General features: G+C 28.6%; 4 protein-coding genes across 6 annotated transcripts; 1 reads left to right on the forward strand and 3 right to left on the reverse strand.

Moving 5' to 3' along the window:
• Positions 1-1,879: 1,879 nt before the first annotated feature.
• LOC149516545 (uncharacterized) lies at positions 1,880-3,544 on the reverse strand. Its single transcript, XM_089766265.1, has 4 exons — positions 3,533-3,544; positions 3,399-3,475; positions 2,694-3,229; positions 1,880-2,364 (listed from the first exon to the last, which is right to left on the reverse strand). The coding sequence occupies exons 1-3, from the start codon at positions 3,542-3,544 to the stop codon at positions 2,917-2,919; spliced, it is 402 nt and encodes a 133-aa protein (XP_089622391.1). The 3' UTR covers positions 1,880-2,364; positions 2,694-2,916.
• Positions 3,545-4,920: 1,376 nt separating this feature from the next.
• LOC111293370 (uncharacterized) lies at positions 4,921-5,556 on the reverse strand. Its single transcript, XM_022886120.2, has one exon. It carries the CDS (start codon positions 5,473-5,475, stop codon positions 5,104-5,106), a length of 372 nt encoding a protein of 123 aa, XP_022741855.2. The 5' UTR covers positions 5,476-5,556; the 3' UTR covers positions 4,921-5,103.
• Positions 5,557-13,930: 8,374 nt separating this feature from the next.
• On the forward strand, positions 13,931-16,272 carry LOC111292792 (F-box protein At5g39250-like). 3 transcript variants are annotated; one of them, XM_022885367.2, is made up of 3 exons: positions 13,932-14,112; positions 14,814-14,919; positions 15,091-16,272. In XM_022885367.2, the coding sequence occupies exon 3, from the start codon at positions 15,198-15,200 to the stop codon at positions 15,945-15,947; it is 750 nt and encodes a 249-aa protein (XP_022741102.1). In that variant the 5' UTR covers positions 13,932-14,112; positions 14,814-14,919; positions 15,091-15,197; the 3' UTR covers positions 15,948-16,272. The 3 variants fall into 3 exon arrangements, with proteins under 3 accessions (XP_022741105.1, XP_022741102.1, XP_022741101.1); XM_022885370.2 differs by lacking the exon at positions 14,814-14,919 and having other exon boundaries at positions 13,931-14,112; positions 15,152-16,272; XM_022885366.2 differs by lacking the exon at positions 14,814-14,919.
• Positions 16,273-19,809: 3,537 nt separating this feature from the next.
• LOC111293371 (expansin-A23-like) lies at positions 19,810-20,878 on the reverse strand. Its single transcript, XM_022886121.2, has 2 exons — positions 20,716-20,878; positions 19,810-20,475 (listed from the first exon to the last, which is right to left on the reverse strand). Exons 1-2 carry the CDS (start codon positions 20,876-20,878, stop codon positions 19,856-19,858), a joined length of 783 nt encoding a protein of 260 aa, XP_022741856.2. The 3' UTR covers positions 19,810-19,855.
• Between the last annotated feature and the right edge of the window lie 7,098 nt (positions 20,879-27,976).

Raw genomic sequence — 27,976 nt, forward strand, 5'->3', positions numbered from 1 at the left:
ATTTAAACATTTTTATATGTATAAATATTAATAATAAAATTTAAAATAACAAAAAATAATATTAAAAAAATTCAAAAAAAAATTTTTTACCTAAATCGGACCGATCAACAGTTCGGTCAATGTCAGTCTGGTCTATTCAATGTCGATTTGGTCCGATCTAGACCAGTTCGACTGGACCGATCATGGGTTAAAGGAAAGGCGAGTATTTAGGTCTAGCGCACGGACTTCGAGTTTGATCTCGGGTTGACGTGCGGATCTTTTAATGTTAAAATGGCGTTGTTTGCTTATTGCCTAAACCATATTGTTTTGAAGGCCTATTTAAAGGCCAAATCAGCCCATTTTTTTCAATTTTTTCTCTCTCTTCCTCTCAGACGCTCTTCTTTTCTCTCTTTAAAATCCAAAATCCAACGACTGCTCTGCCACGTCGATCATCGTCGATGGTCACTGACCGTCGTCTGTCAGTCGTCAGAAAAATTTAAAATCTCTCAGAATCTTTTCTTCACCTCCTAAACATGAATTCGAGTTTAATTTCGTAAAAAAGGACTTTGAATCGCGTAAATCTAGCTTGAAAGATTTAACCAAAGTGGCTTTTTTTTAATTTTTTTTATAGACTGGTGCTGTGGTTCCCATTCCAGGGACTGTGATTTTACTTGTGTTTTAGTGCTTTTTTTTTTAAGGAATTTTTTTTAACTTGGCAGTGTCTTTTTTTAATCTATTTTTTATTATTTTTTTGCAAGGTCTCTTAGCTTCATACCTTCTCTGTCTTGCGTGTTTTTACAACTCTATTTATAGAGCAAAAAGAAGATCAAAATCTCAAAAAATATGAGATTTTGATTACCTACGATTAGGGTGGCCATCGGTGGCTTGCAAGCGACTGTCAAAGCCGTTGCCAGAAAAAAAAAAAAAAAAAAAAAAGAAAAGAGAAGAAGAAAAGCAAAAAATAAATAAAAGGAATAAATAAAATGGGGTCTACATAGATCCCTTATTTTAACAATTAAAAATATATTTTTTTTGTTTTTATATTTCAATTCATTTTCATTTTTTTTCTAAAAGTTTATTTTCATTTTCAATTACCAAATATATTTTCACTCATGTTTTTTATTTTTCAAGAAAATGAAAACAAAAAATGACTATTTTTTTAAACAAAACATTTGTCGGTTTAAGAAAACAATGTCATTTTTTATTTTTATTTTTTAAGAAAACAAAAAATATAAGTGAAAATATGTTCAGTAATTGAAAATGAAAATAAATTTTTTAAAAATAAAAATGAAAATGAGTTGAAATATGAAAACAAAAAAAATATGTTTTTAATTATGAAAAGAAGGGATATAAATGACTTGTTTTCCTTATGTTTTACAAGTTACTATATTTAAACTTTTTTTAAGATCATTAATTAGTAAATATATATTATATTTATAATTAGATGACATTAATAGTAATATTATTGAATATTTTATTTACTTTTTTATTTTTTCATTTTAAAAAACAATTTTTATTTTTGTTTACCAAATATAATTTTTAGAAAACAAAAATAAAAAATAAAAACTATTTTTTAGAAAATAAAAATAAAAAATAAAAACAAAAAATATTTTCTCAAACCAAATTATCATAATTATTTCTTATTTTCAAATTTGAGAAAAGTACATACTGCCCAAAAAAATTGAGAAAAGTATTTGAACACAATAATTCTTTCGTTGAAAGAAGCAAAGATTAATTTCTGAAAGAATATTGCTTGGGCAACTTTCCATCATCTTGTTAAATTAGATTTTGCAAACCTATGTGATTCTCCATAACTTTCATGAATTTCAGTTCATTGCAATCCTTGTTAGCTTATAATTTTGTTATTGTCAAATATAAAGCAAATCTGCTAACAAGAATCATCTGCAATAATTTGATGTTTTTGGATTAATAAATGTTGAAAATTGGGTAACAATAAGCTGCTTCTGTACAATATCATTCAGTCCCTGCCGCTTTTTATACGATTGTACACCATCAAAGCTTCTGTAATACTGTTTCAAAATTAATCCTGGAAAACAACAACCTATCTCTCACTTCTCGTTCAAGTTGCGTGGCACAAAGACCATATTTACTTCTTTAGAATGTACAAGCACTGCTAACCAGCTATGCTCGAGTTAGACGATTCCAAGAGGTGTCCATATCAAAGTAAAACGTACCAGTAACAAAAGATATATGATCAGGAGACAGTGCATTAAGTTCTGCTGTAACAAAACCATCATGAATTTAAACAGAAATAAAATTGATCTAGATGTAGACGAGAGCTCAATCTTGTATTACCGACATCTACGGAATTGAAATCGCCATCTCGTGCTTCATGATGCCACCTTTAGACGTTAGAATGGTGACCTACACAGAAAGAAACGAGAGAATTGTTCTTTACCTTTCATTACAAACTGAAATTATGAAACTTAATTGTTCAGCCTGGTATACAGAGATGAGAGCAAAGACTTCTTTTAACATGTTGGTCAATATTGAGCCATACTATTATAGGAGTAAATACGGAATTGATATCGAGATTACACTTAACTAAAATCATATTAATAATTAAGATATATCACAATGTGATACCACAATAATTACTCGTTAATTTGACATTAATTAAATATAATCCAAAAAAAAAAAAGACTTTATTACTCTACAAATATAAAATAAATACAACATAACATACTAGTTACCTATATGTAAGCAGCTCTCAGCTCTTTGTAGTATGATTTATCTTTCATTTCCCTCCTTGAATGGTTCTTCATCCTATGTGGACCGTGAGGTTTGAAGCTGCAAATAAACAACAGGAGATTGTTGATTGCATTGACCAATGTTGTTGACCCAATCCAAGTCTAAATCTGAAAAATCATAACTTGTTGCAGAAGATTGATTTTGATTCTGAAGGTGATTGGTATCTCAGCGCACATTTGACTGAGGAACAGGCAGACTGTATGTTGAGGATTGGGAGGGTGCTGAGTTTGTGAAGACATTGTCCATACTCTGATGAGTATATGTTCCTAAATTTGAGCCAAAACAAAAATTTGGCCATCCAATGGGATTCTGTTCATTTGATATTGTGACTGAAGTAGGATTTTGTTGATACTGAGATGCATGAGCAGAGGTAATGTTTTCTGCTGGATGATATGCGGTTTGGTTCCCAGCAGCTCGAGTTAACTGAATAATGTCACGACGTGAAGCTTGGTTCTGTAGAATGAGAACTGACAAGAGCCTTTGTGAAGCAAGACAAGAAAAAAAAAACTGTTAGATCACGTTCATTTACAACTATTACCCACATCCTCAATATATATTTCTACAGAAATTAAATTCAACTGTTGAGTTCCTATTCAACTCAAGTGCCCTTCCTAGTAAGGAGATCCAAGTAAAACATCAAACATTACCTCATGATTGCTATCAAGGTAGATGAATCTTCAGCACTGGCCTTTTTCTTCAACTGATCAGGAAGAGAAAAATTTTGCTGCAAAATAATTCTACTCAGTTGGTACACTTAAACTAGATACAAAGCAAGCTTTACCGTGGAAAACATGTACACAGAAGATGATATACCTCAATGGCCTTGAATTCCAACTATTGTAGCTCCTCGTTCACATTAATATCGAACGCATGGTCTTTAAAATTTAAAAGACAAGACACTTCTTGTTTTGATTTAAAAGATTAAAAAGCTTATTTTCACTAAAAATTTTATGTACCAAAAGGGGAATTGAAGCCAATAAAATTATGTTAAACACGATGAGAGATTGGTTGCGGACTAAATTAAATAATAAATAGAAGATGCTAAAACCATTTTTGGTGCTAATTAAGTTATGTCTATCATAAATTCAAATCTATCTACAACATAGAATTTAGTTTATATATATATAATCACAATCTAATAATAGAAAAAATGTTGTATGTGTTGAATTTGAATATTAAATTTTTAAATATTATCTTAATTTTTTAATTCAATTTATTATAAACTTTGATAACCACATTGAGATATATTTGGGACAAAAAATAAAGAGGCAAAAGCATTCACCATCCCATGTGAATGCAAAGAAAGAGATAGACAGAAGAGAAAGAGAGAGAGGAGAGAATTGGAGAGACAGGGCCAAACTGCAAGCTTGCTTCCCTAAAAAATGGCTTTTGCACGTGGGTTTCTTTCACAGCTGAGTAACAAAGTCACTTTCATCACTATTCATAACCCCAGAGACAGAGACAGAAGCATGCCTTCACCCTTATGAGTTATGACAAGGGCCACTTCTTAATTTCCATTTCTCACTTTATATTTTATTACTATGTCAATTTCCCATGCTTGTTTCTCTAACACTCAATAAAATTCAGGACACCAAATTCAAAAAATATTAAAAAGCAATATATTTACTTGTATTAATGGGAAATTGACATTTTTCGTGTTAATTGTCGGAGCAAAATATGCAATTGCTAAAGTTAAAAAATACTACTCCTTTTCCGTCATAAAATAATTACTCTTTAATAATTTTTTATTAAAATAATTTTTCTTTGATCTTATTTTTTGAAATATAATGTTAAATTAAAATTTTAAAAATCTATTTTTTAAAAAATTAGAAACTCATAATTTACAAATCTTATTTTAAATTTTTTTATTTGTTATTTTATTAAAAAAAATTATCAAAGTTAAATTTGTTTGATATAAAAATCGATCAGTAACAATAATTTTAAGACAGCAAAAGTACTACTAATAGTTAGTCTCTTCAAAATAAATGATTAAATTTCAATTATTAATATATTCATAAAGAAAAAAAATTATACTAGTAGTAGCATGAAAGAAGTTCCAAACCCAAATGCAATCCGCTGGGATTTTTTTTTAAACTAAATCTAAACATGCCAAGAAAATAAGGAGAAAAGAATAGAATTTTTTTTTTCTAACAGGGACATGCCTCCAAGTCCAACAATTTGCATAAATATATATATATAGAAGATATTTCCAAAAGATCTCTTTTCTTTTGCTTTTTCTTTTCATTTTCCTTCGTTTTTTCCACCATCAAACAAGCACCAAAAGATCTTCTCTTCTTTTTCTTGCATGAAAATAAAAAATTAAACAAAAGAACTTAAATAATTAATGAATGACTATGATTGATCTTGTTGAACAAGATTTTGCTTCGCATTTCTAGACCCATCATCATCATCGTAAAACTCAATAAGCTTTTGCAAAACAAAGACTTGGGTCTTCAAAACAATTATGTAATTTGCAGTTTCTTGGAACAGCTGTTCTGCTTCAACTATTTCATTACTTCCATTTTGGACGTGACGAGGAATTAGAGTCTTGAGAGCTTCAAGCTTGTCTGAAACTAGCTTTGAACACTTGACAAAGCTTCTTCTCTTACAGAAACGTGCATGAACAACTCGTTGTCTTGCTATATTTCTTGCCCTACTTCTTGATGTTGATGATTTTCTTTGAGCTTCTTTCAATGGGTTTTTGAAGATTTTTTGGATTCTCATTTTGTTTTTTTGGGGCTTGTTACAAAGAGAAAGGAGGAAGAAAAAATGGTGACAAAGCTTTTTCTTTGACAGAATACAGAGCGTAGAGAGGTGGTAACGGGGTTTTTGTAAGGGCAAGTTAAGCATTTGCCACCTGTTTTATGAGTTTCTACAGAAATGCCATTATTGGCCTTTTTAATTTTAATAAAAAAAAAAGTCTTGTCAGGATTTTTTTTTTTTTGGATTTTTAATTTTTTAATTTAAATAAGATGTACTTTTTTCTTATTAAATAAAACGTGGTTTAAAATTGATCATATATACTTTAGTTCAAAGAAAAAGATTTTGACAAGCGGAAGAAAAGATACTGTGGAAGAAGTGATAATATCTGCATATCGCATGCCGCTTAGCCTTTTTTCTCAATAGCTGTGAGAGAAGAATTCAGAGTTTGAACCAATGAGGATTTGGTTTCTAATTTGTCGGTTAATTTATTTGATTATTCAACGATTTTTTATATATGAACATAATAATATTTGATTATAATTATAATTTGTATTTATAATTTAAGTTTTAAATTTTTTATTTTTTATTTTTTATAAAAGTTATTGCAAATTGAAGATGAAAAAAATTATAAAACTTAAAATTAAAAATTTAAATTTATTGAATATATTTTTAAAAAATAAATATATGAATTAATTGAATTAATCGTCAAATTCAAATATTTTTATTAATTTAATCGTTAATAAGGATTCAAATCTCCTCTCTCGTAATGGCTTAGTATGCGATTCATAATCTACAAAGAAAGACGAAAAATTAATTAAAAATTTATTCCATTATGTGTTACAGAGTTAAAAATTTAAAGAAATTAAAACTAATCGATAATTGGATATATAAAACAATCGTATCAATTGAGCTAACAAGATTAGTAATATAATTGACAATTGAAACCCACATGACATCCAAAATTTAAAAGGTAAAAAGATAAAAAAAAAATAAAGAGAATGAAGTTAAAATTAAACAAGACAATTAAAGCAACTTTTTATAGTACAAGACAATGGAAACTCATCAAACAAAGGAGAGGGCAATTGAGTCAATGAACGGGTTGTGAGGTAGTTTGGAATTAGGGTTTTCTGCCATCGTGACTTCCCTAGAAGGTGCATGTGAAGGTGATATGGACCAGCAAAGTCCCATTGGGAGAAAGAGAAGCACATGGGGGTGGGGAGGGGCAAATGGCAGAGTGGATTTGGAGTGTAGCTTTGAAAGAGGTGATGGCATGTGACAAATTAAAGGTGAGACAGTGAAGCAGCTTGAAATGTACAGCATGTTCAGCACATTCCCGGCATGGGCCTGATCAAGTTACCAGCACCCACTTTTCTTTTCTTCATCCTATTTCCTCAGCCTCAACCTTTCCCATATATAAATTATATTTATTTTGCCTTTGTTTAGATCATTCGATCCATGATTTATAATTATTATTAGAACTGGATTTAAATCACATGTTTGAACTTGGGTTTCAGGTTTATTTGAGATTATACATGTGTTACATGTGTAAATTATTTAGTGAGATCATTCTTTTAATTATTTTTTATAAAACGATCAGGGTTATATTACTTTGTTCATATAAACTTAATACATTCAGTATATTTACTCTCGAAATATTTTTCCACAAAAAATTGAATCCTAATTGATAAAAAAAAAAAAATTCTTCAACTTACCAACTTAATTATTTATTACATTAAATCAAATCTTTTCCGACGAAGTCATCAACATGTTTGAGTTTTAAAAGAAAGTTATCTCTCCAACACTTTCATTCTTTAAAGAATCTTGAGGTTTTAAGTTCTAATCTCATTATATGTGTATTTGATTATCTAATTATATTTTAATTGTTAATTAATTATTTAATAATTGTATCTTAATTATGATATAATAACTTATTATTCAGTTAATTATATGAATATAACATTTAATTATTAATGAGATAACAGAATTTGCCTTAAATTATACGTTTCTTTGTGGATCAGTCAATCCTAAGTGAGGGATTTTAAAAAGCAACAAAAATGATTAAAAAAAAAAAGAAATAGAAAGAGAGGTAAGTCCATGCTTGTTGTGATGGTGAACTTTGGGTTGAGCTACAAAGAAAATATTTAAGCTTATTTTATGGGAAGGTTCCAATAAATTTTATTCCTATTACTCAAAAGAATCATTAAATTATCATGTAAAAGACAACAAACATGCAAGCATCAAAGAAACATGAATTAATAAGTAGTTGGCTTAATTAATTAAGGTTCGTTTTTTTTTATGAAAAAATTTTGAGTTCAAGTTTTATCGGTAATTATTTATTGAGATCATCTTGAATGTATGATCTGCAACCATCTGTTTTAAATTATCAGGTACGATATATCTTATTTTAATTTGAAAAATTGAACAACTTATTTACCTCGAATTTTTTCTTACAAAAAAAAAAAAGTGATAGTTTCAATAAATTATGCATATAATTACCGAGACAAAAGGAGCTACACAGCTCATCAGCATTGGCAGCATAGGCAAGTGTTTCACCTCTTCAAATGTAATGTATAGCACAAAAATTTTGTAGTTGAAAAGCCCAAAAAGATAATATTTGAGTAACACTTTTTTTTTTTGGTATTATATTTGGTTAAAACTTAATTTGTATTGTTAAAAATCAAGAAAATTTGGAAAGTGATACTTAATTAACATTGAAAAAATATGTTTATTTTTATAAAATCTTTCCTTAATTTCTTCACATTTGATAGAAAGTCCAAAGTCCAAACCCCATTTTTATTCCTTTCGGAATTCTATTTATATTGTCTTGTTCATAAATTAATACACTACATAATTATTAATTAAAGTGAAAATAAAAAAAAATACACTCTATAATATTCAAACTATTTTTTTTAAAGGAGATGGCATATTGAGAATAAAAAAATATATATATAAGTATTGAAATTTTTCAAATTATTTTTCATACATGAATTTCTCATGTATCCGCATAAAATTGAAATCTTTATTTTTTTTAAATCCATTTTCTTAAAACTACATTCATAATTAAGTATTATATTTATAGAATCAACGATTATATCACTAAATAATCAACTAATAAATTATAACTTAATTAAACAATCAAACCCACACTAAAAGTGTAATTGATCGAATTCGAGCTGATACAGTATTAAGTTTAAACTGGAGCTCGACTTTAAATTCGAGCCTTGAAACTTGGCTCAAACTTCATCGAATTTTTTTTTTAGCTCAAGCTCAACTTGATATAAAAATCGAGTTATTCGAGTTCGCTTGATTAGGCTTGATTAACATGTAAAAATAATTTTGATTCTTATATTTGATAAAAACTCAACTATCTGTGCTCGAGTTTAAACTCGAATTCGATATACTTTATTAATTAAAATAATTAAAATATATTAAAATATAAAAATTCGATTAAGCTCGCATGCTATTCGAATCGAGTATAAAAATACTTAAATTTAACTTGATCGATAAATCGAGTTATTCGAGTTTTAAATTAACTCGATAATAATCGAACCGAATTTAAATTTTATTCGAATCAAATTCAAATAATTTATAAATATTAATATATCATTTGTACCTTTAACCCACACACAGGAGAATTTGGATCTAAGGTTTTAGAGCTTCCTCTTTATTATCACTAAATTAAGGCCTCATTGACTTTTAAATTCAAATTTTAATTCGATTAATTCTTATAATTATATTTAATAAATGACATCTTTTATGTTTGCACTACAGCCTCTTAATTTCTAAAAGCCTTAATTTTTGGTACATATTTAATCAATGAATTTCAATGCACATCTAATTTATCATTCGACGATCATATCGATGCAATATATGAGACTGGTAATTTTGCAAAATCACGTGTGAACAGTATTAACAAATAGTTCGAAAATAATGTAAACTCATACAAAATTACAAATAGAGACTTGTCAAGCAACATTTCTCTCTGTAGCTTGGTTCCTCCCAAAAGGATAAGCTCATAGAAGTGCGAGGACAAGAGATAACGAGGCCCACTGTTGAGACTTATACTAGATGTGATGTAAATATAACGATTTTTCCCTTTTTTTTTTTCTCTAGAATTATGGGTTCATTGAAAAAGTTTTGTTAGAGAATTCAGCTGTTTGAGTCATGCACTGGTTTGTGCTTTATTCCTTTTGTTTTTTGGTCGGCAAAAGGTAGCATAATCAACATGGATGTTTCACCATTTTATGTTGGGTGAACCCCCATGACCCACTTGTTTTGTCTAGCATGCTACAATTGTTGCTTGAGACTTGTGTAGGTTTTTCTTCTTCCTTTTTTTTTCCATGAATTTTTCTTGGTTGCATTTTCGGAGTCCAAAGCTAAAAACAAGAGTGGGGTTCAATGTTGGACCTAGATAAAAGGAAAAAAACATCGATAATTGATATATAATCTAAGATTCAAAGGTGTATATTTACTGAGTTGGAAAAAATCAAATTAATCCAATGAAGTGCTATTTAGGTTGATTGAGTAACGTTCAAAGGATTTTTTTTACAAAAAAAAAAAAAAAAGAAATCCGGAAATAGAAGAAAGAATACAAATGTTGAGATTAAAACCCTAAACCTATTAAATGGCACCTTTTAATATTGATTGCATGAACCAACTCAAATAAATTCTAAATTTAATGTTTAAAGGATCATTTTATAAATATATATATATATATCGATCCAAGATTTGTATTTGAATCTGATTTTTTTTTTTTTTTTTACACATATATATAAAGAAAGCCTATGAGAAAGCAAAATGGGATTCAATCTTGCATTTTGAAATAAAAGAATATAGCCATCCTACCTACACTTTAGATAAGAGAGTGATACATGAGAAGGGCAGTTCTTAAGTACAAAGGAGAAATGAAAGAAGCATTTAACTATATCAAGTTTTGCCAAAGTGGCAAAGTCATGCTAAGCAAGTCATAAAGGACAAGAGTTTGACATTAATTCCATCTAAAGTTTGGTTAAATGGCACGATATAGTGAGAGAGCCTTCCCATCGTATCAAAACTCTAGATTTTAGAGGGTTCGATGTGGTAAGGAGGCTTTCATTGCACCATGTCATCTCTAAATGAGCCCTAAGTCCATGTATGGAGAGTTTAAAATTTTAGTCATTTATATTTAATATAATTTTTCATAATTATTATGTAATTTTTTTATAATGAATTATTCATCCTAGCTTTTTGAGAGAAATTTCTTATTATCGTAAAACAAACACAGAAGTGGAAATAAACAAGAACATTAGGAAAAAGAATGTTTACCTTACCTTACCCTACCCCTTTACCATTGAAGAAAATGGTAGTAGAAAAGATGAAAAGTATTTCATTGCTAGGCTCAGGGATCCAACAACAAAGCCCATGGTACCAAAATTCTAGGCTTGAGCTGAGATTGTCTGGCCAGGCCTGAGGTTCGGCCGGCTAAGGCCATAAAATGCAAAGATGCATTGCGATGGTCCAAAGTAAGCCCATGTAGTTGGGCCCCATGGTAAAAGAATGACAAATCAGCTATAATCAAATCCCAATCCATCAGTCACAAAACAGTTTTTTTCTACTTTTTTTTTTATTTTGATTTTTTTTATCTACAATTATTAACAAAGTTTTCCATTTCCAAAAAAAGAAAAGGGAAAAAAAATACAATTTGTTGAAGATTGAGTTTAATTAAAAGCTTTACAAATGAATATATTTTTTAGCTATATATATTTTTAAAAATCAAAAGATTTCAAAAAAATTATTCTATATTACTAATAGAATTTTTAAAAATATTAATTTATTAATTATTTTAAATACACTTTAACAAAGAATATGACACGCTTTAAATCCCTTTGATATAGAATTCAAAATTTCTATTGAAAGTGTCAGAAAGTATGTAAGATTATTTTTGTTTTTAAAATTCATTATTACGATTTCTTACTAATTGTGTATAATCCAGATATTATGAGTAATGATATAATTTGTTAGGAATGTTGATGATAGCAGGTTTGGGGTTGAGAGTGTGTTTGCAGACCGATGAGAAATTCTGAGAGTGCATAATTTATAATTATTATAATATAATTAGTTAATCATAATTTAATATTATGTGAGATCTAAGGATATAATCGAGTTGAGTCGATATAGTGAGAAGTTCGAGTTCAAGTTCGAGCTCGATTTTCAACTCATGTCTCAATACTCGGCCCAAACTCATTGAGTTTTATTTTTTTAGTTCAAGCTCGATTCGTGATTTAAATCGAGTTACGTAAGCTTGTTTGATTAAGGTCAATTAATATGTAAAAATAAACTTGATTCTTAAACTCGACAAGAGCTCGATTATTTGTGCTAAAATTTAAGATATTTTATTAATTAAAATAATAAAAAATATTTAAATATAAAAACTCGATTAGGCTCACAAGCTTTTCGAGTCGAGTATAATAATATTCGAATTTGGTTCGATCAATGAGTCGAGTTATTCGAGCTCGAGCTCGACTCGATAATAATCGAATCGAATTCGAGTTTTATTCGAATCAATCCCGAATAGTTTATGAGTATTAATGTATTATTTATACTCTTAGTGAGATCCATAAAAAATTATTTAAAACTCATATTTTCAAGTGATGAATTTTTATATGTTTTTATTATAATTGAATAATTATAATATTATAGTAAAGAAAATTATAAGTGATATAAATTTAAAATTTTCATTTCATCTCATTTAAGAGAAAGCAAACAATCTATTTAGTTAATTTAATTATAAAAATCGAAAAATAAACTTAGCTTATTTAATTTATATAAAATAAGAACCAACCGATCAAAGCTTTAAAAACCTACATAAATCAAAGTGACTTATGTAGGTTCAATAGGTTTTTTTGGTTTTTTCAATTTAAATTCTCATGTATTGCCTCAAATATAATAGTTAGTACCATCCATATGCCACAAGCCCATTTACAAAAGCCACAACCAAAATTTATAATCGATCTCGATGATGATCAAAACCAATTCAATTCAATGATCATTTGAGTTTTCTCTTTATCTTATAAGAACTATCAAGCAAAATTCACAAGACGAACACTTTACCATATATATCAAATCTTTATCAATCAATCAAAATAAGCAGTAGTGCATAATCATTTACAAAATCACATGTGTAAACAAAATTCCTAAATTACAATAGAAATGAGAAAAAAAAAGCCCGTACCAAAGTAATTGGTAACACATCAAATCTTGAGTGATTAAAAAGGACGAAAGGAGAAATACACATCTAGCTTCATCTTGAGTCGCTTGGCAAAAGAAGAAGGGAAATGACCTTAGTCTGACCGTGAGAGATGAGAGGCATGAGAGACGAGAGTGGTGTGAGAGATGAGAGACGCACGATGTGAGTGGCAGCCGGATTCAAGAGAGTTGTCAGTCTGTGAGATCCAGAGAGACACAGAGTAGAGGATTGGAGGTGAGAGGCTACTGAGAAACGATTGGATCCCACCGCATTTTTTAATACGTTACGAAGTTTATTGTATTTTTAATTAAATTTAAATATTAATTTTAATAAAATTAAATTAATATTAAATTTTTATTAAAATTTTTTAATCATAATTACAATAATCTTTTTAAATTAAAATTATAATAAATTTTATTATTTTTTTTAATTTTATGGTAATCATCACTTATTCAAATTGAATTAAATAAAAATTTTAAAATTTAAGGTTATTAAGGTAAATGAATATTTTATTAAATATTTAATTATAAAAATTAATATTTTTAATTAATTCAGTTTGTAAAATTTAAAATAAAAAATCGATAAACTAAATTATCTAAAATAAACCTGAAACCAAAAAAATTAAACCAATAAATTGAATTATTGATTTTAAGTAGATTTAATCGGTTTAGACCGAGAAATACTCACTCTTAATCTCATATTTGTGAAATCTATTCCCCACCTAATTTCTTTTTAGAAATTAAAAAAATATATTTATATGTTTAAATTTTTTTATACTAATACAAATTTAAAAAACTTCAATTAAAATTGTGAGAATTTTTATTACTATTTTTTTGAGAATTTTTTTATCATATTTATGAAATTATATTAAAAGAAAGAGTGATTAAACATTAGAGTTTTTAAGAAAATTAAATATTTGCATCATTACTGTTATTTATTGGAGTACATGATACCAAAGAAAATTATAAAATTTTTTTACTAATAAATAATTGGTTCAATCGATTAAGATCGTTTTTTTTTATAAAGAGATATTGAATTTGAATCTTGTCGGTGATAATTTGTTGAGATCATATCAAATACATGACTTATAATCACATGTGTCAAGTGCGATACATCTTATCTTAATTTAAAAAATTAAATAATTTATTTATCACGAATTTTATTTTTTACCAAAAAAAATAATAAAATCTTTTTATTATAAAGAAAAATCCAATACTCAATTTGATTAAACTAACCATTGCTTTGGCTTTAGGTACAGAGGTTTTGTCTCTTTCATCGACTTTCTCCAATCCGCAGCCTCTCTCCCTCAATTATTTTCCTCTCGCTCTCCGCTTTTCTCCTAACCTTATTTTTCTTTGTTTGTTTTCAACGCTAAAGAAAAAAAAACAAACCAACTCTCCCAAAATTTCCCCAAAATCCCACCGATAAACCAGGTGAATAATAATTCTAACTCATTTATTTGTACCCAATCTCCTTCTCATTTCTTTTGCTTTATCTCGATCTGGGGGTTGTCCGTTCCCCTCTTTCTCTCAAAATTTTCGCTTTTTTTGGCGAATTTTTCATGTGTGAAATAGAAAGTTTTTATTTTTACTCGTATTATGAAATACTAGGTTTGATTTGATATTATGTTTATGGGTTTTTTTTCACTTTTGGTTAATTTAGTTAAATTTATGGATTTTTGTCGTTAATGGCTTGACCCTATTTTTAGGGTTATATTTTATGTATTTTAATGGATTTGTAATTTGGCTTTTGTTTTAGTTGTTATAAAGTAAACATGTGTTTTTTGAGGAAATTTTAAGCATAGGCTTAAGGATTATCTATGTTTTTGATTTCTAGTTATGTGAATTATAAGGCTAGATAGGTATTATGTGGAGTATATAATCGTGCTTAGTCTCGAATTGGCGATTTATCATGTTGTTGAAGTGTTGATATTGTATGTTGAATTCTTTAGAATCACATGATGTGTGTGTTTTGCTATTTGCATTTGTGTATTACAATGTGTGTCTGGTCCTGTTATGGAGGAAAGGTAATCGAGTTGGGGTTTAGCTCTCATATCATAGATTAATGTTATGGTGTCGATGAAACTTGACTTTTTAGTCAGAGAGTTTATTGACTTGATGTGATTGTTTTTCAGTAGAATAGCCTAATTGCAAATTTGGGAGGTAAAAAACTGAAGTTTAATCATCTTTTTCAAGGACACTGACCAGATTGCCTGAAAGAATGTGTTAGTTTTAATGGAGGTGAATACCTTTTTATATTAGCTTTATGTTAAATGCATCATTACATGTTGCTGTTTTCTGTTTTCACAATATGGACTTCTTGCCACGTCATGTATGTGCAGCATTCTTATTTTGAACTTAATGCTGATCCATAGATGCTCTTGGAATTTAAAACTTGATTCTCTTTCACAGGAATCCATCAGCTATTATTTGCTTTACACCTGTTGATGCTATAAATGATTGCAATTTGCAGCAGTAAACTGTCATTCAGCCGTTGATGGTCATTTTGCAATCTGAAAATGTCATGTGAAGAAGTTTTGAAGGTTGTTTTTCCTTTATTAGATGGCATAGACCTTGCAGCTTGCATGGCGGTCTGTAAGCAATGGAGAAACATAGCTAGAGATGATTACTTTTGGAAATGTTTATGTGCTAAGAGATGGCCTTCCATTTGCAAGCGGCCGAACCCTCCTACTGTAACCTACTACAAACTGTATCAAGCCTTTTATAAACGGAAACATCGGCGAACTCTTCTCCCTCCAAGACTTTCCTTTGATGATCTGGAATTCTTCATTGACATTTGGACTGAAGATAAGTTGATTTTCTCTGAAGTTGTTCCTGGCCCTGTCCTCCAAACTGGAATCAAGATCCCACCTACTGGAATTTGTGACATGCTTAAGTTTCATCTTGAGGGTCCTGAGTACAAGATGACCTTAGCTGTTGAGCCAAGGTTCAATGTTCCTTGGAGCCAGACTGTGAGTGTTTCAGTGCTTGTGGGGCGGAAGGACTCCAATAAGGTTGCCTGCGTAATTAATAAATCCCTGTTCGATTATATAGATCGTACAGCTTCTAGGGCCCTAGCTTTCGACTACCTCGACTTTTCTCCAAACTACCCCTTCATTTCGGGAATCCGGGCGTGGATCTCTTTGCTTTTCATGGAGGATGGAAACGATGGCATCATTGATGTTTTTGGCATTGAAATGGATTTTTGTGATGCAGCCAGTTTCAAAGAAGAGGTGTTGTGGCTATTAGACATGCTTGATTGGAAATGAATGGTGGAAGCTTCGTGGCCAGCACAGGAAGGAAAATGAGCTAGAGATGTAATAATATGTTCAGCCTTTGTTGTGCTTTTCACTGGGGATGCTCTCTACTGCAAATGATTCAAATCCCTTGCTTCCTGGCCTCAAGTGACATCATTTTCTGGCATGTTCATAAGTTTCTTATTCATTGTAATCAATAAATATGAACAGTTCTTTTGTTTAACTTGTGCATATTCTATGGCTATCCCATCATCCATTGGAATTACAAATATCAGCTTGTGTTGTGAAGCCATTGGGGACAGGTATTGAATATGATATAGTAATATTTCTGCTTTAACTTCTATTGCCTCAGTTTTTGGCATACAAATCATTTGCCTCAGTTTGCTTCTGACATAGTGGCTGTGTTACACCTATTAGCATATGATTTTGACAATCCCAGTGAACTCTTGATGATTTTGATGTACTTGTTTGAAGGATCAGAAACTGTAAACCTTCCATGTACCAGGAAAAAAGGAACAATGCAAAGTGCTAACCATCACCATGAACTAAAAAGGAGACTACCAAGGACTTGCCAGGGACGTCCGGACGGTGATTCAGCATACAACATGAACAAAGATAGGTGAGATTTGTGTTCCTTAGCTCCCATACTGCCAGCTTCACCTTCCTCTGGTGTCCTGGTACTGGAATGGCTATTTAGTCTAGCTATTTCCAACCTTCCCATAGTCTACCGAAACCCAAAGGCGAAAACTAGGAGATGCCATCTTTGCAAAGTTGCTTTCCTGGTCATTCTTTCCATATAGATGATAACCCTGTGATAGCGGACTAGGTGTCAAGCATCAGCTATATTATCCACACTAGAGCTGCGTAGCACACAGAATTTCGATCTTATTGGAGAAAAATGCTAGTATGAAGTCTAAAGACATGAAAAATTGCTCAGATGTTGCCATACCATAAACAGTCATTAGGCTCCAACCAAGCTTTAGGCAACAGTTGACTAGAGTTGAGATCTTAGCATTGAACAACATTTTTTTTTCCAAATAAGATCCAAATTTATTACCTTAAGATAATGGACAAAATTATGATTCATATTTGAACGGGTACAATTTAATCACCGTACATACAATCAAATTACACTCGTTCAACGATAAATAACAAATTTGAATATTACCATAAAATAAATGATAAATGTTTTTTTTTTTTTTTTTTTTATCCCCATCACTCTGAAGCTTGTTCAACTTAAGAGTTCTGTACTGTTTTTTTTTTTTTAATTATTATTATTTTATGTGGTTCGAAGTGTATCTCAATAGAAAAGTAAATCTAACGCACTTGGCTGTCAACGTTACCATGATTAATTCTAATTTCAGACTTTTTTAGTAGTTTGGAATTTCATCTGCGAAAAAGAATTAGCGTCCAAATTATGACCAAATTTAAAAGATAATAAGCATTCTATGCTTAAATTTGATCATTTGGGAAATAATATTGAGATTTAAAAACTCACAAGTTAAGTTGATACTCTGAAAATTTTAATGAAAAATTAGAGTTGATGCACGTGTCACGGGTCGAGACTCAAGCTCCGAACCCGTGCGGCTTCGGGATCCGGACATTTACCCTTCCGACGTCCCAGATCAGCCTTCCGCCACGGTTCACATCATTGTGAGGTATTGTCCGCTCTGGCCCCCTGGCCTCACGGTTTTGTCCTACAAAAAGCGCCTCACAAGGCGGAGATGGTGTGAACCCTTTTATACCCCAGGGACCTTCCTATTATGTTCGATGTGGGATTCAGGACTCCCCCTTAGGTCCGTGACACACGCACTTTACTGTGATTTTTTTTTTTTAAACTAATTCAAGCCATTGTCTTCATAAAATACACTTAGAATAAAATATATACCTATCCCAATAGGTGTCAAGAAATTGAAGGGAAAGATTGTGAAATTTAGAGGGAATGGGGGTTGTTAGATTGAGGCATTGCATGTGCTCAAGTTCTTCCATCTATTTTGTAAGACATGTAATTTTACTATCTTAAAATTGCATATAAACCAATGTTTTTCCCACTCTTTCTTCTAAACATGACAAGGTAAGCCCACATATGCTGTCAAAACACTAATAGCCAACTTAATTATGCCCCTAATTATACAATCTTTTTTGTTAATTATTATAATTAACCTCATCCGATGAAATTTAACCAAATGTTTGCCATGTCAACAAAAAACCTGCAAGCTCTCCTTTAATATAGATAAGAGGAGACATAATATTCTTTTCAAGTGAATAAAGTAGATAAAAATTAGTGGGTTAATAAATTAAGAAGTAAAAATAAATTAAATGATGATAAAAATGTTCCTTCAAATATACAAAGAAGGAATAAAGATACGATGTGTTAATTTTCTTTTAAATGATGAAAAAAAAAAAAAGACAATGTTCTTTCAACTACACTTAGAAAATTAAATAACACTGCAAATAAGTGAAATATTCTGAAGTTCTAGTAGGCAACTAGGATGGTACATAAAGGATTACTATTTATTAACCAATCTAAAATTAAATTAATCAACTAAATTTGGTTTAATTATATATATTTTTATCAAAATTAGTTAATGATTATTGATTATTATTATAAATTTTCAGTCGATTCAAGTTGAAGAAATACACCTATCAAAGTTAATAATAGTGTAATTTATTAATAAAATATTAAATTTTTAATTTTAATAATCAAATTTAATTTCTAATAATAGCAAATACCTAAACAATACACCTACCAGCACATCGAGAGCAATATTTGAAAATGGTGATGAAAATTATTTTAAATTCACTTACATTGAAAAATAATGAACAAAAATGTAATGAAATAGATCTAAACAGAGGGATGGCAATTGGTACCCCGTAACCTATAAACAGGTATCTGAAACTATTCGATTTGATTAAGTAGGTTTCGGATATCTTATAATCAAATTTGGCTAGTAAAATTACTATCCATCATGGGTTCGAGTAATGATCTTATGATATCCACTACTCGAATATGATTATAAATAATATATATTTTTAATTTTTAAATTATTTATTATTAGTTTAATACTTAACGAAATTAATTCATTAAATATCTTGATTATAATTTTCAATTTAATTTATTTTTTACAAATTAATTTTAATTTATTAATTTAAAAGTTTTTAATAATATGCATTAAAATTAACTTTAAATTTAAGTTTGAAAATTCAACTTTCACTTAACAAATGAGTATTCATAGGGTTCAGATACTTAATAGATAATTCCTATATTATATGAATAAGGTTAGAATAACAGAAATTAAAAGTATTTGAATAATTATTGAATTTAAATATTTTAATAAATAACCAAATTCGAGCATGGATATCTAAAAAATAATAGATACTCTACTCGATATTATCTCTTATCTAAACTCGTATTATTAAATGTCGTCAACATGAATATTGAACTTTGTAATTGCATGATAGGGAGGATGGAATAGGTGATCTTATTAGCTTGCATGATGGGAAGGATGGAGTAAGTAATCTTATTATTTAATGCTCATTTGAGGTGCAGTAATAGAACGATTGCATAGGGTAATGAAAATCTTTTTCCGCCAATCTTCCAAATGAAGCATGATGAAGCACAAGTGAATGAACATTATCAAAAAGCATGATTTTGAGTAATATCAGCCCAGATTGAAAATTTTAATCACGCAATGATTAGACCATGATCAGATTTCCTATACGAAAAAAAAAAAAAAAAACAGAGATCCAAATTCGTAAAAATGTGACACAATTTTGCGAATGGTTTGTTTGGTTCCACAAAAGAAACACCAAAACACATCCTAATCAAGAACAATTTGCATCAAAAGCATGCACTCAAAGGGCTCGCATTTAGGAAATCCACCACTACAATAATGTAAAGAGGCTCAAGAAAAATTTTCCTAGAAGTTCTTTTTCCCGTTAAAAATTTGATCAAACTGCCAATTAGCCGGCGCCACGTTATCGAACTCCACCATTTTTCCATCACTCGTAGTCACCTGTAATGATAAGCTTTGGCCTGTTAACTTCGTTCCAGTCTGCCAATTCACTCCCCAGTTGCGCCTCATCTGTATCCACCCAGTGCTTGAGCCCTTGATTTTAACATCCTTAACGTCACCAGCACCTCCAACATTGTAAATCAACACCACAGTCCAGTAGGGGTTTCCCTTGACCTGGAACTGAACCCCACCTTTCTTGGAACACAAAACACGACGGTACATGACAGGAATAATTCCTGCTTTGTATTGTGCTAGTTTTGTGAACATGGCCATAGACAGATCAAAGTGTTTTAATGGGGGATTGCACCAGTTTCCATCAGATTTTGAGTAATTTGGAGGGCAAAAATTTGTTGCAGTCACTTTGATGGAGCCAGCTTTTGGATAACACCATTGAGGGTCATTGACACACTTGATTTCAAAACAAGCACCACAGGTAAGTCCTTTGTTAAATAGAGCTGTGCTAAGGGCTGCCGTCTCAAGTCCATACCCTTGTTTGAATAGATCACCATATCCACATGCTCCTTCTGCAATAATCACACATAATTTACAGTGACAACTGCCTAATTTAAATCATAAAAATGTATAATTTTTTTTATACATAACAGCCGCAGTCTAAAAATAAGATAAAAAGTTACAGTTACTGAAATTTGAATTCTAAATCTGTTATAAATGTCACATCTTAAACATGAATCGACTAAATTATGCTTTAGATTTATAAAAAGCATGATCTACTCACAAATGAATGGATGGTACCAAATACTTACGCATAGTTTCTCCACCGCTTATATCACCATAGAATGTTGCATGAGCATCAAACCAAGTTGTATCAATCTTTTGACCACCAATGTCATGTATTTGCCCCTTGCCGATGGCTGCAACCAAATAGAACATGAACATGCAGGGAAATGAAAAGAAAAGCTTAAGCATGGCAATTTCAAAGAACAATATGGAAAGATTAATTATATTAAATCTTTTTGATAAAAAGCTGAGTCCAAGAACCGATGCATAAAATAAAGGCCTAGACATATAAAGGGGAAAGAAATTCAATTCCATTTAACCCAAAAGAAGATTTTGGAAATTATGCAATGAATAAAGAAATCACGCAATGAATAAGAAATCATGCAATGAATAAAGAAATCACCCAAGAAATTAGATGATATCTATAATTTTGGAAAAAAAACAGCAAAATATTCCTTCACCTATTCTGTCTAATACTTTTTTATTGTGTAATAAATTAATTAATTATATGTTGAAGGAATTAAGTCAATGACAATAAGGATTTTTATTAATATACCAAAATGACTTAAACATTTTAAGAGGCAATCCAAAGAGTTAACGAAAATAATAAATAAAAATGATATTTACCTTTCTAAGAAGATTGAATGAGATAATAAATTATTATATTGTTAAATGCTGAAAGAACCCTTAGTAGATAGGTTTACCCTAATTTTGTGTAACAAAAGTTATTATCATGCTTATTTATTGAGGAATAAATTTTGTGATTATATTGAAGATAAATTAAAGAGATTATAGGAAATCATGCCAAAGAAAATGCTAAACATTCTAATTTAGCATTATATATTGGGTGATTTTGATTTAATTTTGCCATTAAATTTTGATTTTGGATGATTTTGAAATTTTTTTTACTATTTTATTTAAAGATGAGTAATACATTCTCAACTAAATTTATAATTGAAATTTTAATGGTTTTAAATTGAGTATGAAGATAAATAAAAATTTATTAAAAATGATTTGAACAAATATTAACACTAAATTTAATAAAAGTTATATTACTTATCTTTAGATAAAATAGTGAAAACTTTTATTACTTTTTAAAAAGTGGAAATAATTCTTTCCCTATTTTAAGAAAAAATTCAACATAAAAGTACATTCATTCGTTATATCCTTTTTTAGTAATTAAAAATAATAAAATAATTAATGAAAATATTTTTAAAATAAAAAATAATATAGAAAATTTATTTTATAAAAAACCAAAATTTTAATTTTTTATATATATTTTCACTTATCAATGAAACCATCCTATATATTAATTTTGGTAAATATGACTTACCATTGGACCAGCCACATGAACCCCTTTATTTTTTTTCTTCTTTTTCATTTTTTTAATTTTAAATTTTTTTTTTTTATGTATTTAATAAATTATCTATTTTTTAAAAAAAATTGTGTGGAACTCACTTGATATTACAATAACATACTAAGCCTTACAACAATGCACTTATTTGATATTATTAATTAAAAAATTTTATTTCCATTATTTCCCTTTTTTAGGTTTTTAATTTTTAATTTTTTTGTTTTTTAAACCATTATATAAATCTTACGCATTTTGCCCTCTGTAAATATTTTTTCATGTATCACCCAGATCTAATAAGACCGATTTTATTTATTTTGGTTGATCCAATAGAAGCAATTCTATTAATTTCGGCAACTTTGACTTTCAACTTGCCACTTCTCAACTCTTCCATTTCAATTTTTGTCTCTGTCTCTTTCTCTTTCTCTTTCTCTTTTTTTATTTTATTCTTTTTTTAATTTACTTTTTCTTCTCTCTATATTTAACAAATTATTTTTTATATTTTGTAATTTTTTGTGTGGGAAGCATTTGACATCAAGTCATCTATTTTTCATTTTTTTTCCTTTATTATGTCTTTTTTCTTTTTTATATACTTTTCTCTTTTTTAATTATATAATTTTGTAAAAAAATACAAATTGAAGTATTGATGTGACATATAAATTTTTTTTCAAAATTGAGATCGAATTGGAAGGGATTGAGTTTTATAAGAGAAACTAAATAAAATTCAAACGTGTTTAGAATGCTTTATCCTAATGCATTTTAGGATGTATATAATATATTTTATTATTAATTTTATTTTATATTTATATATATTATATTAATAAAATTATTATTTAATATTTTAATTTAAAATTTTAATATTTTCAACTCAATGAAATTGTTTATGTAACACTTTCTATGAGCCTGTTTTTTCCCTTTATGCTTTTTTTTTCAAATTTTATTTTTTATTTTCTATTAGATAAATTTTACGAGAAAATGAAACTAATGGATAGATCTACATGTCACCCTATTTGTTTTTTACCTTTTTGTTTTTTAACTTGATAAATTTTACAAAAAAAAAAAAAAAAAAATTAGCCCATAACAATTCGTAAGTATCCATCTAATGATAACAACAATGAGTAATGATACTCCAAAGTCAAAATATTTCACAGAAGGTATATCTTTTTTGCAAAGCCATTTTCTAAACTTTTTTATTTGACATTGACATTTTTCTCCCTTGCACATATATATATATATATATATATATATATATATTAATTTTTAATTTGATACAAGTGGAATATTTTTGTCTTTAAATCACAATATATATATATATATATTGGGAAATTTGAATCAAATTAAAATAAAATGACAAAATTCAACATTTAGATAGATAAAAATATCCTTTTTAATCCTAAAGACAATAATACTCTTCAAAAACTTTTCGTAAGTGTAAGAAATTAAATAAAATAATCCAAGACTAGATTAATTAATAAAATCTTTTACCTCAATGTAATTGTTGGTATCACAACTGGTTCATATTGATGAAGATGGTTCCAAGTTCACTATTTGTTGATGTACATCCATTACATCAATGGTTGAAAATTCACACAAATAATAACCAAAAACTAGAAAACAATTTCCTTTAGACTTATTTGCTCTTACCATTTTTTGGATACAATAAGGGTTATTCAAATAGCTTATGAGATAAAATGAAACATTGTTTGAATTCTCCATGTATTAGTGAGATTCAAACAACTAAACATTATTGAAGAGGCACGGAAATATCAAGTCTTAAACTAGTTTACTGTAAAAAAACAAAGTTTAAGAGATTTATCTTCTTTTGAAAGTGAAAAGGAGAGAATTTGGCAGAATTTCTACACATTTTCAACTAGTTTATTGTAAAAAAACAAAGTTTAAGAGATTTATCTTCTTTTGAAAGTGAAAAGGAGAGAGTTTGGTAGAATTTCTACACATTTTCAACATTAAACAACATGCTTCAAATGACTTCCAGCAATATTTATTTATAAAGAATGAAACTAAGGGTTGTGTCCCTTAACTTATGTCATTTCAATGAATTAACATGTCTTTATATCTTAAATACACTTTTATGAATAATGATGGATATAATTATTCATCTTTCTGATAATGAAAGATTACCTATAAATGAGTAAGTCTCATTTTAAGAGAAATTATCTTAGAAAATCACATTTTTTGACCGAATAGAAAAATGGTATTCAAATGCCCTTTATAAGATATTCGAATGTCCTAGTGATTTTTTTATTAAATATCCTAAAGCAATGAGTGGGCATTTGAATGCCTTATATAGGGTATTTGAATACCCTCAAACAAAAAGATGGTATTTGAATGTCTTTTAAATGGCATTCGAATACTCTTAGCCAAACTTCACTTTTCAACTTATTCTTGTTTCCAAAGCTTGTTTTAAGTTTTTCTAAACTTTGATTTCTCATTTCCCTATTTAACTTATCATCTTTCACCATTTTAAAAATATTTCCAGCATTATCCTACTTATTTTCAAAATACAACAAGTTAAACATTTTTGGAAATTTTATGCATAAGTGAAAGTATCATATATACTTGATTTAAAACTTTCACTTTAGTGATAAGGTGTTTTTGAGCTAATTAAAATTATATGGTAGAACTAAGTCTTCGAACCAATAATTCTATGTGATTAGTCATGATCCAAATTACATATAATCTTTTACACCTTAACAAAAGTCATTTAGCAATGCTTGACATAATTTCACTAGCCATTTGTCTTCTATCTTTTACATGAGTGCTTCAAAATCAAATCATAGTTTTTAAAAACGACACCACTTCTACTCATATAGGTGAACTCCATCAGAAATGTCACCTTATAAGGCATTCCAACACTTTATAAAGTGTTATTGGTCCATTAAGAGTTTTAACTCAACCTTCTTATTTTGTCTATGTGGTTCTAAGTACTTATGAACCTTAGGGTAGCATATATAACTTAAATACTAGCAGTCACATTCAAATGATGCACTTAAACTCATTAAAACTCAAGAGTCATGTCTTTTTAAGTGTTAGGTTGAGGTTTCATCATGTGTGACTTAAATAGTGGGTTAGTGTCCTATCCTTTATGAAAATCTAAACATTATTTCTTTTTAATTCTTTTTTGTTAAAGGATTTATTTTCCTTGGCTTGCCAAAGTATATGGTGCGCACCTCTTGTCATAATTTTCACATAGATATGTTTTAATCAATGTGTTTAGATTTCATTTTCCTGGCTTTTAACCTTTGATAAATAAACTATCACAATAAACTTATAGCATGCTGCTTTAGGCCCTAAGAGTATTATAACTATTACTTTATTTTTTACTTGGCATATCCTATCCTTATGAATTTCACAAAACAATAGGCTTTTAATGTAGTTTTGTTTTTTCAAATTCCATGAAAGTTACCCCCACCATGCATGCATACCAATCCATTTCTAGATTTATCATGTTGGTAATTTCACTTGCATTAAACTATCATTTTCTTTACCAAATGATTTTGTTACAATATATAATGTCTCATTATATTGCTTCATATATCACTTCAATGTAATTTTGTTGGATCATAAGTCTACTAATCTTTTTGCTAATTACAAAATTAATGTTTCATCTTATGTATGTTTTGCATATATCAATCATTTAATTATTCTTATTTATTCCATTGTGTGACTATTTTTCTTTTCGCTAATGTTGTATTTTTTGCACAATAATAGATTTATTTTTAAAATCTTTTTAAGTTTGAAAATTTTATTTTACATAAACTTCTATTCCCAAAATCAAATTCACAACACCTTTACTTTTCAAAGAATGTCTTTTGATACTTTTAATATGTTTTTGGTCCATACCAAATATGTTGAACTTACTATAGATACATTTAAACATATCATATCTTTATATGATATCATAAACCAAAATTACTTTATCAAATTTGATATTATTTCTTAAGAAAGAACTAAACTTATTTACACACCTTATAACTTTATTTTGGAACCTTATAGATTACTTCATATACACCATTTTGTCCAATTCATCTTTTAGAACCATGTTAATCCTTGCATCTTTAGGTGAATTATCATGAATTTAATAAGCATTCCTTTGTAGCCATTTTTCTTTGCTACATTGTATGTATCATTATGTGTAAATTCTCATAATATTTGGCTTTAATCTTGTTTATAGTCTTATCAACTTTTATTTCTATAAATTTTTATTTGCAACCTTATTGGTTTGTAACAAGGAGATGAAGATTACTACCATTTATATTAACCATGGTTATAAGACAATTTTTTATTGGTTCCTACATGAGATTAACTTGTTCTTTTATTTGAAAAATTATTTAAGCATGATGTTATATCATAATTTTTTTACCTCATAACCTTGTCTTTAACTAAGAGCCATTAACCTTTTCGATTAATCATTCTTTGATCATTTTTCCATATCAAAATGGTGTCATTAAAGTATACTCCAAATTCCATATCCTTTTATCAATTTTTATACAATTGTATAATTCAATTCAAGATCATAATATTTATATAGTGCAATTTGTTATGCATAAAATCAACATAGCATATATTGTCAATAATAGAAGTTTTATCTTTACTCTTTTTTCTATTAATCAAACCTTTGTGTCATAATATTTAAGTCTGTAAACTCGATTATTAGACACTTACTAGAAGTCACACAAATATTTTTTATTCAAGTGTAATTGATCACCTAATAAATCTATCATTCATAAACAAGTCCCAAGTTTGACTTAGGTTAAAAAGAATAAATTTTAATTCATAAAATAAAACTAGGTTCGATAGTTAGTTTGCTTATGAGAAATATTATAACACTCCCACAATATTCATACAAAATATAGTACCAATTAGTTTTTGACTTTTTGTACTATTTATTAAGCCTTAAAAAATCTTAAAATAATTTATGTGTTGGAAATTATTCTTAAAATTATTCTAATAGTTTGATAGAAATTAAAAAAATTCTCTCACGTCAAAAGTACTTAAGAAGACTATTAAATAAGACTATTATCTCTCTTAAAAAGGCTCTATCATCAAATTTATTAATAAGTTTATGAAAAATATTAGTTTAATTCAATTCATTATTTATAATTTTCTAATTTCATTTTTTTCTTGAAAATAAAGATCAATTATTATTATTGAAAATTTTAATCTAAATTTTTCATCATTCTGGCAAAATTAAAAAAAAAAAAGAATTTATCACCTAAAAATCTCTTAAAATTACCTATTTGTGCATTTTTAAAATTTCATCATTGGAATAATTAATATTTAATTCCAAAATATTAACCTAATTAGAAAAAAAATGAATGCATTTTTTATCTAATTTTTTACCATTTTGACAAAATTTAGAAAAAAATTCATCTAAATTTTTTTTAAAAACATCAATTCATGTATTTTTAAAATTTCATCATCACGATAATTAAACTAGGTCCAAGCCAATGGTGCAAGCATAAAACCCTCTGGAAGTGCTAGATAAACAAATAGGTAAAAGTACTGTAGCACCCAGACAAGGGAGGCTAGAACCTTTTGGACCCAGTGCACCATAGAATGCCGGAACCAGCACCCTTCTAAAGACTGCCCAACTGACTTTATATGTGGCTAAGAGCCTTGAACTCTTTAGAATGTAAATAAGTGCCACACACTTGGCTCCCTAGTGACTACATAAGCCATGGAGGTTCATGTATAAATAGAAGAAGCCCCAACCCCTTAGGAACATACATACATAAGAGAGTGAACTTATAAGCCACCCAAGCTACTTAAGCACAATTGTATAAAAGCCACATTTTTTCAACAATAAAAGATCTTGCATTCTTTCACCAAATTTTTTAGTATGCAAACCCACTCAACTTTGTTAGAGGTTGACTTAGGCATACTTGAACAATAGTTTCCTATCTAAGGCCGCACAA

The sequence above is a fragment of the Durio zibethinus genome, chromosome 10 (assembly GCF_047325235.1).
Source record: "Durio zibethinus cultivar Kanyao isolate XHJ-2024 chromosome 10, ASM4732523v1, whole genome shotgun sequence".
In the NCBI taxonomy this organism is placed as follows: Eukaryota; Viridiplantae; Streptophyta; class Magnoliopsida; order Malvales; family Malvaceae; genus Durio; species Durio zibethinus.

Excerpts from the sequence above, each read along its gene's own strand:
- LOC111293371 (XM_022886121.2), bottom strand. The coding sequence starts at position 20,878 with ATGCTTAAGCTTTTCTTTTCATTTCCCTGCATGTTCATGTTCTATTTG. Across the intron at positions 20,476-20,715 it reads AAGCGGTGGAGAAACTATGC|AAGGAGCATGTGGATATGGT; the intron begins GTAAGTATTTGG and ends TGATTATTGCAG.
- LOC111293370 (XM_022886120.2), bottom strand. The coding sequence starts at position 5,475 with ATGAGAATCCAAAAAATCTTCAAAAACCCATTGAAAGAAGCTCAAAGA.
- LOC111292792 (XM_022885370.2), top strand. The coding sequence starts at position 15,198 with ATGTCATGTGAAGAAGTTTTGAAGGTTGTTTTTCCTTTATTAGATGGC.
- LOC149516545 (XM_089766265.1), bottom strand. Across the intron at positions 3,230-3,398 it reads ACCTTGATAGCAATCATGAG|GCTCTTGTCAGTTCTCATTC; the intron begins GTAATGTTTGAT and ends TGCTTCACAAAG.